This window comes from Heptranchias perlo, chromosome 12 (assembly GCF_035084215.1).
Source record: "Heptranchias perlo isolate sHepPer1 chromosome 12, sHepPer1.hap1, whole genome shotgun sequence".
Lineage (NCBI taxonomy): Eukaryota > Metazoa > Chordata > Chondrichthyes > Hexanchiformes > Hexanchidae > Heptranchias > Heptranchias perlo.
Window position 1 is genome coordinate 22,432,953 of NC_090336.1, and position 17,128 is coordinate 22,450,080.

The 17,128-nt window shown below is 40.4% G+C and overlaps 1 protein-coding gene across 2 annotated transcripts; it reads right to left on the bottom strand.

The window, feature by feature from the left end:
• Positions 1–882: 882 nt before the first annotated feature.
• On the bottom strand, positions 883–16,162 carry cyb561a3a (cytochrome b561 family, member A3a). Of its 2 annotated transcripts, none has more exons than XM_067993768.1 (6): positions 16,073–16,162; positions 13,498–13,688; positions 9,427–9,635; positions 5,427–5,581; positions 4,456–4,627; positions 883–2,166 (listed from the first exon to the last, which is right to left on the bottom strand). In XM_067993768.1, exons 2-6 carry the CDS (start codon positions 13,679–13,681, stop codon positions 2,143–2,145), a joined length of 744 nt encoding a protein of 247 aa, XP_067849869.1. In that variant the 5' UTR covers positions 13,682–13,688; positions 16,073–16,162; the 3' UTR covers positions 883–2,142. The 2 variants fall into 2 exon arrangements, with proteins under 2 accessions (XP_067849869.1, XP_067849870.1); XM_067993769.1 differs by having other exon boundaries at positions 16,033–16,142.
• Positions 16,163–17,128: the final 966 nt, after the last annotated feature.

The following is a 17,128-nucleotide window of genomic DNA, read 5'->3' on the forward strand; positions in this document are numbered from 1 at the left end:
ACTAACAACCCCAAACTAGGAGTATATTACCCGTCCAGGATCAGACAGCCAGCGTGGATAGCACTTCTATATCTCTTGCTACATCTAATTCATTTTACTTCTGAGGACTGCACAGGCTTTGGCTCCAGCCAGCATTTATGTCCCCTAGATTATAGCTAGTCCTCATGTTCCGAGTCTGGTGGCTGTGGGCCAATCTTTTATACACATAGTGTCTGGGCTATGCCCAGTCCTGTGACTCCTCTTAACAAGGTTAGTATTTCTCCCTGTGGCCTCTTGACTAGGCTATGCTTTGTACACTGCCTGGTCCTACTACTTAATCTCAGTCCTTAACCTGTTAACAGCTGGTTTCACATTTCAGTTTCTTCACTAATTTACACTCTTGCAGGCCTCGTGTGCAAATTAGCTGCCACATTTCCTACATTACAAGTGACTACACTACAAAAGTAGTTAATTGGCAGTAAAGAGTTTGGGATGTCAAGGTTATGAAAGACTATAAATGGAAGTTCTTCATGTAGAAAGGTAGCAACATTTTGTCAACTAGCCAGTTAATCCTTGCAGTCCCAAATCAGCCAAGCCAGATTTCTTCATCCAATATTCACCTAGGTGTCCTCTCCAGGATGGATCACTGCATACTTACCAACACCCTAATTTAACTGTCTGCCTTGAGGATTGATCTTGGAGCTTGCTGGTCTTTAAATTGTTTATTAAGCCCACTGAGCTATAATGTCCAAGCACCCTTAAATGGTCATTTCATATAAGACAGGATTTAGGTTTTCTGATGTAGGTGCCCAAGGCAAAAGGTTCAACATATTAGAAGTAAATTTGCATAATGTGGTTAACAGCAATTTGTTATATACATTTGTAGAAAAGTGACAACACAAGTACAAGGAATTCTTTATCTTGTTGTATACATTAAATACAAAGTGACAATGATTATCAGATACATTTTAAAAATTAAGGTTTTTCTGATTGTTTTAAATAGTCTTTGGTCATAATACTCATTAGCTTTTCTCTTTTCCCCCTCCCTGCCCAAGTTCTATTTTTTGTGCAACAGGCAGAGTACATTCAAAAAAACTACTGAGCCAGCATCAAGCAGTCAAGTAAAGTGTAAGTTAAGTGCAAAGTGAAGCTTTTACTGCAGCTAAAATTCAACTTGTAGCAGCACCAACTTCTGCTGGACATTTTTCATAATTTTAAAATCATTTGGTAGCTGCAAGTGCCAATTTTATGCAAACACTAAGAATGTGGGCTATGGCCACACCCCAACTATGGACAGTGACTTAAACATAAAAGAAGCTTTCATCCCAACAATCTGAGCTAGATTCAAGCCTAGTTCCAAAGTCAAAGCACAGCATGCTAATTCACTACTAGTGAAGAGAACTTCATTCAAAGGCCATGCTGGAATTACAACTCACATCCTAGACATGAGTGACAATGTGCTATTCTATTCTACCAACTGCATGCGAGACATCAGCTTCTAAGTATTTCATTTTTATAAGCAAAGAGGGGTCGTGATTCTGAAGCAAAATTAAAAGTGCAGACCTGAAAATAATTTCTTGGAAAATACCTTTCCAGTGATAGAAATCTGCTTCAATGGTAGCCAGTCAGCATACACATTCACATTTGTTAGCCCTAGAGATGAAGCCCAATCTTTGACTACTGTGTGGAAAATCAGTTTCTTGCTTGCATTAATCATGCTTGAATTAGAGTTGCTGCTCAGAATAGTGAATTGTAGCCCAATATTTCTTTTAATTAGGTTGGTTACCTATACAGCCCAGTTTTTGAATAGGCTGCCTGGAAGTCTAAACTGTAAAGCAGACACCAAGACTTTAAAAATAGAGGTCCATTCCACTCTCCTTCACTAACTAATGCTTAAGGGAGGAAGAGGAGTTGTGATTTAAAATTAATTTTCAGCAAAGGAAACATCAACTTGGGTCATGATCCAATCCTTGTCCTGCCTGGTTTTTGACTTGACAATGTGGCAATGCTAAAGCTGCTTACTGTGCATTTCAATCAATACTTTGAGCATAAGACCATCAATGCCAGGGGTCACTAATTCAGTACAGTGGCATAGCATTAGTACACAAGTCCCAAGTATATTGAGAGGCTTCTTGTACTGTATCTAGAAGTCTGTCAGTAATTTCATTGGTTTTCAGTCAGCAGTGGCTAAAAAACAAAACAAAATTTCAGTCAGTAGGCAATGTGTAGCTACATCCATTACAATTAGAGCAGTCAATACTTAAGATAATTAGATGGCATTTGATTAAGCTGCTTGCTGCAGAATGCTTTTTGCCACAATTACTTTACTGTGCAGCATTTGTAAAGTACACTGAAGACATCTAGTGACTGTCCATTGTTACCCAAAAATCAAATTACTGTTCTTCATATTAATCCAATTAAACCAAGATTTAGATGAAACATGCTCAGATGTTCTAACATCAAGCATGACCACTCATTTTTCTTGTGTAGTCAGGGAAAAAAATTACTGAATTTACTGAGTGTACCAACTTGTGCTGAGATATGGTTCCACAGGAGCTGGCAGCCCTTGATGTTCACCCAAGTGGCTACTCTAGGCTAGACAGTGAATACTGGCAGGATCGCTGTCAAGCTCAGTGCTATCATCCAGCACATGTGCACACTTTCTATAGGTAAGTGGATCTTAGTCACCCAGATTGGTAACTAAGCACAAATTGATCAAACCTGGCACCTTCTGGTTGCTAGTTTAGTATCATCCTGCAGAGCATTTCCCCACTAAGCAATCAGGGAGAGAATATTTGCTTCAAAACCATAAGTGTTAGAGGACCTGGAGGAGTTACTCAAAATGGGCAAGAGTACGCTAAAATCAAAGGAAAAGGCAAATGGAATTGAACAGCTGAAGCACTTTGGCTTCGATATCATACTGAGGTTAATCATTTCCCTCACATTGAAGGACTATTATTCCTTCCAGCAGGCTCATCAGCACTCCATCTAAAAAGCAGTAAAGTCTTTAAAAGTTTTAATATATGCTCCTCCATCACTTTCCTGCACGTCAGTTCTAGGGACAAACCTTTATAGAAAGCTGCTACCATGCATGCCTGGAAGCTGCAGCTTGCTCAGTCCTGGATGAGTTTTAAAAACAGCAGCATCACTTCAATTTAAACAAAGAATGAGGAACAGTACTTGTATACAAGTCCAGTTAGTCACATCACATTTCCTGGATCTAGTTTCTTGGGAAATTTAAAAAGCACCAGCTATTTGGGACCAGGCAAATGCCAACATAAGTCAAAATGTCCAGCTTATAACTTAACCTCAGTAAACATAAAAGCAAGTTATTGTGGGTGCTGTCATGTAGCCTGAAGAGCTGTTAGATTTCCCCTCACTGTTCCCTTAAACAATTCAACTAATTGGCCCAAGGCTCTTCATTTAGACTGTAGCCTTAAAAACAACAGAATGTGTTGTGCATTACATGATCCAATACTGCAGACCTTGTACATAAAAAAGCATCCTCAGACTCACCATGTCCAATGATGTAGGGGGCAAACCACCCCAAGGACCACTTTTACAAGAACAGGAACATTATACCACACCAAGTGTGTGTATGTCCCTTTAAGGCTACAAGTTTGACTGTTGTGAAGTAAACCAAGGGTTTGTAAAGAGGTCAATTACAAGGTTGTAGACATTCTGGCATTTCCTGGAGTTCTTGTTTCTTTATGCACTCTTGCTTTTTGTTAAGAGTAACACTGAAGAAAATGCATGCTAGAAGGAATTTGTATAATCTTATTTAAAAATTGACTTCATAGCAATTCTAATGTTTCATTCAATTCGAATAAAGAAATTAATGTCACCCTTTCAGGTAATACTCCAGGATAAGATCTTGCAATAAAGTTGAAAATTTATTTAAGAACAACATGCAGGGAAACAGACTCACTTATTCTAGGAAGAACAGAAAGCATTGATTCTATGCATTTCCACATGGTAGAAAGTACTTAAGATACATCTGCATTTCCAACATAGATGAGTAATTATAGAAATCCTCACTGGATGCCACTGTGGTCAACAATGAAGCAAACAGTGCTTTTCCAGATTACTCATCAACTCGTGACCAATTGAATTCTGTCCAGTTACCAAATAGAGATGCTGAGCTTTGCCACTTGCCCATGCAGGGAGTTATCAAAAGGACAATCTGTCCCATCTCACCCTACTATGGCACTCATGCACCTAGCAGGCATTGAGATTAGCAATGGCAGATCTCAGCCAGTTTTTGCCCACTCACCAAGGAATCAGTACATGGTATGGGGACAAGGGGTGAGGTGGGGAGAGGAGAAAAACATTGGAATTTATTTCTGCACTCTAGAATTGAGTTTTTATTAACAAAAAGAAGTTATAGGCATTTCAAAACATAAATGGTGCAAACACTGCTGCTGGTTCAAATAATAAAAGCTCCAGGGAGACTGCATTATTGTTTAAATAAAGTACCTCTGTGGCATCGCTAAGTGCAGATGCATGTGGGTTTGGTCGCTGCCATTCACGTTTGAGGATCATCCAGGCTATGGTCAACGAAAAGCACAGCAGTAACACTCCCAAAATGTTGGCCAAATATGCCTCAGGTGGAAGCTTCTTGTAGGGAGCAGTAGAGTTGGGAGCATTGCTAAAGGAAAATAGAAGCATTTTAGAATACTGGTTTTAGTGTAATCAATATAGTCAATTGAAGGTCTAAGTTACTCTATTTTTATTTTTTTTGCTTCCTTAAATTTCCCCAGAGAATGGGTAGACAAGTAACATGCTCCCAGCCCTATAGTTATGCTGTTTGAGGTAGTTACAGAAGGTGCATAAGTACCTTATCCATTGTTTGACTCTTACATCTCATTTCTGCTCCTTTCTCCCAAAATTGCATAGAGCCATGGCCAACCACATCTAAAGAATTTTGCCATTTTGTTTTGTGACGGGGTGGTGAAAATGTAACCCCCTCATATGTATTGCCTGAGCCTAATCTATTTTAATGTCAAATTTCTTCCCTTGTAAAAGGCAGATGCCTTGCTTAACAGTTACACAAGCACCAGTCACCTAGTGCCACATCCAAGTGGGCATTCACATGAACCTAGAAGACTAGTCAGGCTGACTATGCAGGGCATTACAGCCAAGCCCAATCCTGTCATCATCTGACACTTCCTGTAGGGGTCACTGGATATCAATCAGAATTGGGAACCCAAACTAATTTCATCCTCTCATTCAGGGCCTTTCTAATCTGTACAGCTCAGCTACTCAGTGCAAATGTACTAAACAATCAGGGAATCTAGAATCTAAAAGATGTTATATTTGTCAATGTCTGCACAATTAACAGTATTCAGTATGAAGAGCAAAAACATGTCTTTATCAGGAATGATTGATCATGGCTTCAGACATTGATAGACATTTTGCTATATTAAACCTGAAGAAAATTTACTTACAGCACAAATATTAACTTTTCATTAATTCCTGACAGAGAAGCAGCAACTGTCATTGCTAAGATGCAAAGTCCAAAGAAGAAATGCACATCTTTGTAAGCAGTGCGAAGCCAGAGCGGAGTGCAGGGCAGCAGAAAGGCCAGGAATCCCAGCAGCCACTAGTGAACAAAGCAGGAACAAGTTAGAACATCACAAAATGAAACCAATTGTAGCAGGCACAACCTACATATTTGTACCCATTAAGTGAACGGACATTTGTTTGGTCACCCCCTCATTATGGAGCAAAAAGTAGTTCCTTTCCAGGTCTGTCCTGAGTTGGTGGACCTCAGTGGTAGCAGCAGGGGGGGGGGTAGGACGAGAATCATAGAAGTTACAACATGGAAACAGGCCCTTCGGCCCAACATGTCCATGTCGCCCAGTTTATACCACTAAGCTAGTCCCAATTGCCTGCATTTGGCCCATATCCCTCTATACCCATCTTACCCATGTAACTGTCCAAATGCTTTTTAAAGGACAAAATTGTACCTGCCTCTACTACTGCCTCTGGCAGCTCGTTCCAGACACTCACCACCCTTTGAGTGAAAAAATTGCCCCTCTGGACCCTTTTGTATCTCTCCCCTCTCACCTTAAATCTATGTCCCCTCGTTATAGACTCCACTACCTTTGGGAAAAGATTTTGACTATCTACCTTATCTATGCCCCTCATTATTTTATAGACTTCTATAAGATCACCCCTTAACCTCCTACTCTCCAGGGAAAAAAGTTCCAGTCTATCTAACCTCTCCCTATAAGTCAAACCATCAAGTCCCGGTAGCATCCTAGTAAATCTTTTCTGCACTCTTTCTAGTTTAATAATATCCTTTCTATAATAGGGTGACCAGAACTGTACACAGTATTCCAAGTGTGGCCTTACTAATGTCTTGTACAACTTCAACAAGACATCCCAACTCCTGTATTCAATATTCTGACCAATGAAACCAAGCATGCCGAATGCCTTCTTCACCACCCTATCCACCTGTGACTCCACTTTCAAGGAGCTATGAACCTGTACTCCTAGATCTCTGTTCTATAACTCTCCCCAACGCCCTACCATTAACGGAGTAGGTCCTGGCCCGATTCGATCTACCAAAATGCATCACCTCACATTTATCCAAATTAAACTCCATCTGCCATTCATCGGCCCACTGGCCCAATTTATCAAGGTCCCGTTGCAATCCTAGATAACCTTCTTCACTGTCCACAATGCCACCAATCTTGGTGTCATCTGCAAACTTACTAACCATGCCTCCTAAATTCTCATCCAAATCATTAATATAAATAACAAATAACAGCGGACCCAGCATCGATCCCTGAGGCACACCGCTGGTCACAGGCCTCCAGTTTGAAAAACAACCCTCCACAACCACCCTCTGTCTTCTGTCGTCAAGACAATTTTGTATCCAATTGGCTACCTCACCTTGGATCCCGTGAGATTTAACCTTATGTAACAACCTACCATGCGGTACCTTGTCAAAGGCTTTGCTAAAGTCCATGTAGACCACGTCCACTGCACCGCCCTCATCTATCTTCTTGGTTACCCCTTCAAAAAACTCAAATTTGAGAGACATGATTTTCCTCTCAAAACCATGCTGACTGTTCCTAATCAGTCCCTGCCTCTCCAAATGCCTGTAGATCCTGTCTCAGAATACCCTCTAACAACTTACCCACTACAAATGTCAGACTCACCGGTCTGTAGTTCCCAGGCTTTTCCCTGCCACCCTTCTTAAACAAAGGCACAACATTTGCTACCCTCCAATCTTCAGGCACCTCACCTGTAGCTGTCGATGATTCAAATATCTCTGCTAGGGCACCCACAATTTCCTCCCTAACCTCCCATAACGTCCTGGGATACATTTCATCAGGTCCCGGAGATTTATCTACCTTGATGCGCGTTAAGACTTCCAGCACCTCCCTCTCTAATATGTACACTCAAGAAATCACTATTTATTTCCCCAAGTTCCCTAACATTCATGCCTTTCTCAACCATAAATACTGATGTGAAATATTCATTCAGGATCTCACCCATCTCTTGTGGTTCCGCACATAGATGACCTTGTTGATCCTTAAGAGGCCCTACTCTCTCCCTAGTTACTCTTTTGCCCTTTATGTATTTGTAGAAGCTCTTTGGATTCTACAACTGGCAATGTTAGTTGAGGAAGGAAATGTTGGTTAGGACACAAGAACTCTGCTCTGCAAATGCCATGGAATCTTACATCTCATTAAGAAGAGCACCTCAGACAATGCAGCACTCATTGCACTGGAACATCAGCCTAGATTTGTGTTCAAGTCCTAGTTTGAAGCTTGAACTTTGACTCATGGGGAGTAATGATCATGCACAACTATGTGCACTGGGTTGAAAGACTAGAGAGGCTGGGGTGCTTTTGCTACTCCAGCTAGTCAACAAGCAGAGCTGCCACAAGTGGGAAGTCACAAGTGAAATGACAAAAGGGAAGTTGCCAATTCTCTGGATACATGACAAGGATATACTGGAGGGGAATTTCAGTGCAACATTAATATTTCAAATGAGACTGACAGAAGTAATAAGATTACATAGGCATGGCAGAGATTAGGAGAAACATGTCCTATCTGTAAACCAAGGAGACAGACAGCCCAAAGTTGAACAGCAGTGCCATGCCCAAGTGGTCACAGGTGCCAGCACAAAGGGCCATTGATAAATCAAGTCAGTGGGCAAAACTGTGGCAGATGGAGTTCAATGTGGGGGATGTGTGAGGTTATCTACTTTGGACCCAAGAAAGATCAGTATTTTCTAAAATGGTGAGAAGCTAACATGTGGAAGAGCAGAGAGATTTAGGGGTCCATGTATAGCAATCACTAAAAGCTAGTGCACAGGTAGAAAAAAATAAAGGCAGCTCACAGAACGTTAGCTCTCATCTTAAGGGGGCTGGAAGTTATGCTTTGGTTGTATAAAACTCTAGTTAGACAGCATCTGGAGTACTGCATTCAGTTCTGAGCACTACAGCTCAGGAAGGATATATTGGCCTTAGGTGTGCAGTGCAGATTCACCAGAATGATACTGGGGCAAAAAGGGTTAAATTATGGAAACAGGTTGCATAGGCTTTGCTTGTATTCTCCGAGTATAAGATTAAGGGGTGATCTAATTGGAGGTGTTTAAGATGATTAAAGGATTTGATGGGTTAGATTGAGAAACTATTTCCTCTGGGGAGTCCAGAACAAGGGAACAAAACTTAAAATTAGATCTAGGCTGTTCAGGGATGTCAGGAAGCATTTCTTCACATGAAGATGGTAGAATTCTGGAAACCCCCAAAAAGCTGTTATGCTAGGTCAATTGAAAATTTCAAGACAGATTAATAGATTTGTTAGGCAAGGGTATTAAGGGTTAAGGAACCAAGGCAGGTAAATGGAGTTGAGATACAGATCAGCTATGATCTAATTAAAGGCAAAACAGGCTCAAGGGGTTTAATGGCCTACTCCTGTTCCTATATTCCTAATTGGAATGGTGTTGCAGTATAACCCAAGTGGCCTTTTTCATGTTGGAATGGTCTAGACAGCAGGTGGTTGTGACCATGGGGACGAGGGGGACTCAGAAGCCTAACCCTCAGTGTTGACATGTAAACACTTGCAGGAGTTGCTTGATTCACTAGTAGGAAAACTGGGCAGGTTTTTTCTCTCCCTAACCCAGGGAAGAGAGATTATTAATAGCAGCTTTACTGCAGCCCTGATGAGATCAGAAAACTCAGCAGACATCAGGGATGGAACCAATGATATTCTGGTATATATAGCAAAGTACCATACACATGCAATACATATATTCAGTAAATCAAGGGAAGTAGGGAATAAAATGCAACTGGTTTGGCATTATCCTAAATCAGAAAATCAGTGGCAGTAGGAATAAGTTGGCAAAGTTACTTCCTTCAACTAGAGGTAAATTTTAAACAGGTTTATAGGAAAGGTCTGCAATAACTAAAATTTAAGCACTTCTTACCTGTAAGCTAAAGAAAATGACTGCTGCAAATCCCACCCAACTGTGTAAGGAATACAAGTTGGGGATGTGCATATTATTGTGGAACCCAAATGCTGCCTGTAACCCAATGACAGCGAGTGACAGTACTCCAAGGTTCAGTGTAGCATGAACTAACTTTAGGATCAACTTGCTGCTGGACCAGGTGAAGGGCAACCTGTATACAAGAATGGCTGGGAGACAAGAAAGGGTCAAGTAAGTTACTCTTACATTCACACTATGTACAAATTGAATTCAATACCCAACAGGAAACTATTGAAATCATTTACCCATATGGTGAAACACTGCCTGTGGTTTTCCACTTTTGTGCTCACCAGCTTGTGATTTTCTGCTCATTAAAGTAAATAAGTGGGGGAAAAGGCTGGTAAGCACAGAAAATGGAAAACCTTGGCTACTATGTGAATACATTCCCACTTACATCTACATATGTATAGATGCCCTTGCATGCTTTCAAAAAGAATTTGCAGGTTTTTACAATATAAATTTGCATCACACCACTGAGTTTTGATAAAATGCAGGGTGTAACTGATTAGACCAGACTGTCCCAGCTCTATCAAGTTAGCTGATTGCAGCCAAGGCAATGGAAACCTGCAGTTGACAGGAGATCCAATGGCCAGTATACATTTAAGCATAAAATAAATGATGCTGGAGTTTACTACAAGGTTGAGTTTACTACATCTGCAAAAAAAATGCAAAGATCACTAAATGTTAGTTAGATTGAGTAAACAAGTTATAGGCAACATTACACATCACAAACTTGTGTTCCAGGCTCCACTCAACATTGCTCCCCAGCTGAAGGTGGGTCCCACAGTCCTTCACCTATCAAGGCAGAGCTTACCCAAGCAACTGTTAAACTATTAAATAACCTATAGTAGATTCAAAGCAGAATTAGGCTCAAGAAATGCAAGGAAAAGCTGAAAAAGTATAGCAGGGAAAAACAAACAAGCAAACCACCAAAGGAAAAAAAAGTCAAAGGAAACAGTTACAGTATTTTATAACAAGGGGCATCACTTATCATAAAACATATTGAAGTTCAAGTGAATTATACAGTTCACTCCTAATGCTTAAGAGCATTTATAAACCAGCACTTCTAGAGCTCAATACTGGTTTCAGATTCAGTCTGAGTATTGTCAAGAAACTTATGAAAGCACAATAGTGGTTGTAAAATTTTCATACTATATGTCCACATGAACTGTGGAGAAACAGCAATGCATAGAATCTAGAGTACAACTGCAAACTCAGTAGTTTACAAGAATGGAACAAGGGACAAAGCAGGTGTTCAGCAAAGTATCTCAAGTAAGCTATTATCTCCACAAAGAATGCTCAAGATGATACATCAGGCCACAATAGCCTTGGTCTTGGGTAGGAAAGTCAGGGTATCCATTCCTGATGATCAGTGGCTCCTCCTGATAAGAGCAGAATCAAATGAGACCCTCATCCATTCTTAAAGTGGTTTGCAGCCAATGACTTTTGAAGTCATTTGTTTCACTGGCAACAGACAAATTGCACACAGCAATTACATTTATTTTAGTGGTATTTGTTGAAGGATGAACACTGGCCAGAGGACCTCCCTGCTCTTTGGAAAAAATAAGTGTCATGGGGCCCTTTATATCCATCTTATCAGGCAGATGGGGCCACAACTCAACATTTCAAAAAGATGGCATTTTTGACAATGCAGTTGATGTGTGGCAGTCAGCTAAGATTATGTCCTTAAATCCTAGAGAAAGACTTGAATCCATAACTAGACTTAGGTGAAGCAATGGGGCTCTCAGGTGAAAGGGATAAAAGTGAACTATCTGCTTAAGATGTTTGCATCAGAAGCAATTGGATTAAGTGGATATTGCAAGAGCTTGGGCTACAACAGCCATCATCAACCCAAGATATGATGAAAGTCTCCTGTCTGTTAGGATCCCAAATCAACATGTTTGGAGCAATCTCAATCCAGTTTCTCATGGACATAGCATGAAATTGTCCCCAATAGCAATTAGTCTGCAGCTTGGCTATGGGAAATTTCATTAATGCAGTAAGTAGTGCTCATCCAAAGTTAGAGCCAATGAATCTTTAAATTTCATTTTTAAAAAGTAGAAAAAGCTTGACTTTGCATCTAACCAAGAACTCCTTGAAGACCACACTGGTATCCAGAAGTGTTCCATTCTGCACCATCCTTTAACAGCAAAAGATTTAAGTTTCAAAAAGATTCAACCTGGTAGGAGAACTGGAGCCACTAGAATTGAAACCCCATTTCCACTTTTATGCTGTATTGCTGCAATTCACTCAAGTGGCACAACAGTATTTAGTCCCAGTGATGTGATTTAACCATGAGAGTTACCATCTGTTCACAACTAGCAAGTAAATGAACCTGCCCTACCAATATGCATCTAAAACATACTTCAGTATGACAGGTTGAACTGCATTTCAAACACAAACTTATTTTGTTAACACTGAAACTACACAAGCTTTGCTCTAAGAGTTTCCTATCTCAGCTTTGTGTGCTTAGTCTGCACTCAGGTGGACATAAAAATCCCACACCACTATTCAAGAGGACAGGGGAGTTCTCCTGGAGAACAATTATACCTCAACACCTAAAACAGATGAACTGATCATTTGTTTCATTGCTGTTTGTAGTACCTTGCTGTGCACAAAATGGCTGCTGCATTTCCTACATTACAAAGGCAATTCATTGGCTGTAAAGTGTTTTGGAACATCCTGAGGTCATGCTTCGCAATACTCCAGCCTATTTTAGAGGGAAATAAATCCTGGGGTGCGTTGGGAAATAAAATAAAACCTGATGAAGGCAACTGAGTACAGAAAAGTGTTTATAAGGGCAACAGCAACAGGGATCCTGTAACTCAATTAAAGTAGGTTTATGAAAGTTCACCAGTAGTTGAGATAGTGCAGTATTGTCAATTGTCAGCTCTTGTCTAACAGGATAGTGTAACCTCCAAATCAAAGTTAGAACAAAAGGGCCACTATTGCAATTGCATGTGAAGGGGGAATTAGCTGTCGCACCCAAGGAAAAAAGATATGATACAAGTAACTTGGGTTGTTGACTTGGCATAGTAGGGATATGCAGTGAGAGAACAAGGCAAAGCTAGCATGGGTAGGTCAAGAGAGCTTGAAACAGACACTGGTGCTAAGAGGAATTGCATAATTATGGAAGAGACTTCACAGCTGCTGGTGCTTTCCAGTGATAGATAACTGACCACTGCAAAAAAAGTATGTACTGGGCAATAAGGTACTGGGACCAGTTGATAAGAGGTACAAGGCCTGAAGTGTTAGGCTGCAAGAAGGAAAATATCTGATTTGACAGTGAATAAAAAAAAGTGTTGGAACAGGCAGGGATATCACTGGTGAAAAATGCTGAGTCATATACCCATGGGACCAATGATAAGGTATAAAATAGAGAGTTTCCACCTAGAAGGTGGAGTACAGGAATCCTCTGGACAGACCTCAGCTGGTGCTGTTCCCCGGACAGAGGAGGTTATCATTATGATTGCTGTGTCCTGTGCTAAGTAAGGTTGCCTCAGTAGAGATATCCTAACTGTTATGAACTGTTGCTTGTTGATTTTAAAGTCTGTCAAATAAAGCTTACATTGATTTTAATTATATATATATCCGTAGTCATGTCCAATATCACAGGCCTGAACCCAAATTATTGCCAGAGACACAGTAACTACTAGATTGCATTACAGGTTTGATCACACATTCACAACTTAATATACCAGTAAAATGCCTGTGGCATTTGCCTATGGTCAGTTGATGAAAAGTAAACTTTAAAAATAAATAGCAACTAGTGTTGAGCAACTTCAGAATCTTGTTCCAGAACCACCAAGTGGCCAGAACCTGCAACTACAGTGACAGTTGTCATAGCAAGATTTAATGGAAAATGTTGATAAAAGTATCAAAAATCATGTTCATAGGAAGCAAGGTTTGAGGTCGGGAAGGTTGTTAGTGTCACTTATGCAGACAATACAGTGCAGCTCTGGAGACAAGTACCATCAGCAAATCAGAGAATGTAACATATTCCAAGCTTACCATTCCCATAGAGAACAAGCCCGGTCACCATGCAGACAGGATGCCAGTTAAACATCATCCCCGTTCCATCCCAGGCAAATCCTCCCCTGTAACACTTACTCCAGACAGTCACAAATATTATGCAAAGTAGACCAAGGAGGAGAGACAAGGTGTAGATAAGGTAAAACATATTGCTGCTCTTCATCTTTGCCCTGTACACCAACAAAAAGAAAAAAAAGTCAATTTTCTCACCCTTTTTCCCCCCTGAAGTTGCTGACATGTTAAGGTGCAGTTCCACTAACACTGCCAATCCTCCAAGCATCCATAACTTAACATCTGTTCATTACAATGAAGGCAGTAAATACATCATCTGTGATACTGAACAATATAGACCAGTAAAGTCCCTAGTTCAAACCACAGGCTGTGCCAAAGAACCCCAGTAGCATTTAGAGTACTAAAATAAGAATAGTCAGAAGGAACTCCAGTATCTCTTGCTGAGAACAGCACATTTAAATATTGTACAATAACAGATTGCACTCAAGTTACAGTGCCCCCAAGATTGATGAGCCTGTTGATATTGTCTAGGCCAATGCAAATTGTCAATTGGGCAGGGCACCAAATGGCTGCCAACATCAGAGCCTCAGAAAGAACAAACTTGCATTTATATAGCATCTTTCATGACCTCAAGACATCCCAAAGCACTTCACAGCCAATGAAGTACTTTTGAAGTGTATCCACTGTTTCAATGTAGAAAAACATGCCAGCCAATTTGCAAACAGCAACATGATAAATGGTCAGAATTATTTTTTTTAAATGTAAAAAAAAGTTGGTTGAGGGTTAAATATACATTAGAATACTGGGAGGACTCTTCCTCTTTGAATAGTGATGGATCTTTTACATCCACCCAGGGCCTCAGTTTAACATCTCATCCAAAAGACAGCACCACCAACAATGCAGCACTCCCTCAGCACTGCACTGGTGTCAGCCTAAATTATCTGTTCTAGTCTCAAGTGAGGCTTGAGCCCACAACTTCTGACTCAGAAGCAAGAGTACTACCACTAAGCTGAGGCTGAACACTACCCCAACATTAGTAAACAAATGGGGGAAAGACAAAACATTAGCATATTTTTAAAAATTGGAAAAAAGTCAGTTTTACAAAGAAAAATTAGACAAAACCAGAGTGCTGCACATTGTAACAACTACTTATTCAGTCTATTCCATACATCCAACTCAAATTAGACATATGCTATTCCCCTCCCTCCTGTAAGTGTGCTGACACTTCCAGGGGTAGGATATCAACACTGGCATCCAGTACCCACTCAAGTGGCCATTGTCCATAGATAAACCTAGTCAATAAGTGTCAGCATGGGGAAGAAAAGACATCAATTCTATCTGGAGGAAGAGCATCATGAGCAGGAACCCTGGCTAATTGTCATCACCCCAACCTTGGGACATTGAGGCCAATTATAGTACTTAAAGTGGTACCCAGCTGACTAAGCAGACAGATTGAATTTGGACTTTCTGATCCATATGGCTCAATGCCACAGCCTTTATGCAAATCTAAGTCAATTTTCTCTGTACACAATCACTCCAAACAAAATTTAAGCATTTTTTGCAGTTACATATTTCACATCACTTAGCCCAAGAATGACCTTCTCCTTAATATAACTAACAGCACAAGATTACTATTAGAATCTTACTGTGAATAAAAATGTGGCAGGAGTTATTCATGATCAAAATAACAGCTCACCTGTATTCCATTTGTGGAACATAAAGAGAACTATAATGATTTTAAATTAAAAGCAAACAAACAAGTGGACTTTAAGATGATTAAACAGCAGCACACAACTAAGTGGGTAAATGCACCATATGGTGTGGTTTTGAGCTTTACAGACTAGAAAGTAAGTCTGTGCAAAGTTACTGGATACTAGAAGGAGCAGCTATCAGCCATCATAACTACTTTCATATCACACAAGATCCACCAGCACAAGTCTCATAGCTGGTGACAACCCCAAAGTAAACTTGCCAGATCCCAAGAGTACACAAGTTGTCCAATTACAGAATTGCTGAACAGCAACTGACATCAAACAATTTCCCTTGAGCAGGTATCAAAGAAACTGATCACATGAAATCTATACAACTTTAGAAAATTACACCTATGAATTAAATTGAAGTTACTAATTTTGGTGGTAAATACATTACAGATATAAACACATTCAAGTATCTGCATAACTACAGTGTTTTAAGTGTTCCTAAAGCACCTCTTTAAATAGCTTATGAAGCCATTGCACAATTTGATTACATAGTGCCACTTGTGGAAATGTTGAAAAAATGCATTAATAAAGCACTAGGGACCTTTCCTCTAACAGTAAACCAAATGGCATACTTTTGCTTAAGCACAGGTGTGAAACTTAGTGTTAAAATATTCTATTTTTTTCCTGACAGCAGTTTATACCGTGGGATTTAAAGGGACATCGCTTTCTTGAAAGCTTCACACAAACTGACTTCCCCTTTCAATTTCACATACAACAGATTTTTTTTTAAAATCGTTTTAACCTGCGATTGCTAGTCTCTCCAAAAGTTTACAACTCTTTACCTCACACCTCCGCTCTCTAGAATAGACAGTCACGTTACAGCCACTTTTATACTCGGCCTTCGGTCACATGCTCTAATGGTCTCTGGGGAGGTCCCGCATCCAGTACGCATGCGTATCAATCCCAATGCGTTGCGGATGTTGTAGTCCATGGACGCTTCCCTGGGAATGCAGCGGGACACTGGACTACAACTCCCACAATGCAACCGTGCCCACAATTCCCTCCTGGAGGAGCCCTTGTCATTTTAAAGAGGACAAGGGCTGAGGAAGGAGGCAAACATTTGCCTGAGGAAGGAGGAAATCTCCGAAAGCTTGTGAATTTAAAATAAAATTGCTGGACTATAACTTGGTGTTGTAAAATTGTTTACAATTGTCAACCCCAGTCCATCACCGGCATCTCCACATCATTTTAAAGAGAATCGACCCCTAAAGGATTCCTGAAACTGAAACTTGTTAATATTTTAGTTTCTACCCCATCTCCCATGGGGATACTGTACTGGTGGTAAGGAAGAGGTTCTAAATGGTGATTTTTTTTTAAAAGAGGCACTGTCACCATAAGACACAGATCCTTGGAGGCAGATAATTATGTTCACAAACAAAATTATGAGGTCTGGTTCAGATTTTAGAAATTTCCTGGCACTTTACTCAAAATCTGGACTGTCCAGGTTAAATTAGGAGAGTTGGCAAGTGTACTTCTTCTGCCCCTCCATCACATCTGGAAATGGTATCAAACTTAGATTTTTACTGTTAAATTTTTAAGTGTCAGCCGAGCTCAGCGATAGCACTCTTGCCCCTATGCCTACAAACCCCCTCATCAGAGACCTAACTCTACAGTTTGGGTTGACACTTCAGTGCAGTACTGAGCAAATGCTGTCTTTTGGATGAGATATTAAACTGAGGCACTATCTGTCCTCTTAAGTGGATATTTGAAGAAGAGCAGAGGGTTTGTTCTTCTCAACATTTATCTGTCAACCAACACCACCAAAATAGATTATCTGGTGATGTGGGACCTTGCTGTGCACGATTTGGCTGCTGCATCTGCCCTCAATGGTGACTACA

Excerpts from the sequence above, each read along its gene's own strand:
- cyb561a3a (XM_067993768.1), bottom strand. The coding sequence starts at position 13,681 with ATGAAGAGCAGCAATATGTTTTACCTTATCTACACCTTGTCTCTCCTC. Across the intron at positions 9,636-13,497 it reads GCTTGTTCTCTATGGGAATG|CCATTCTTGTATACAGGTTG; the intron begins GTAAGCTTGGAA and ends CTTGTCTCCCAG. Across the intron at positions 4,628-5,426 it reads GAAAAGTTAATATTTGTGCT|CAATGCTCCCAACTCTACTG; the intron begins GTAAGTAAATTT and ends ATTTTCCTTTAG.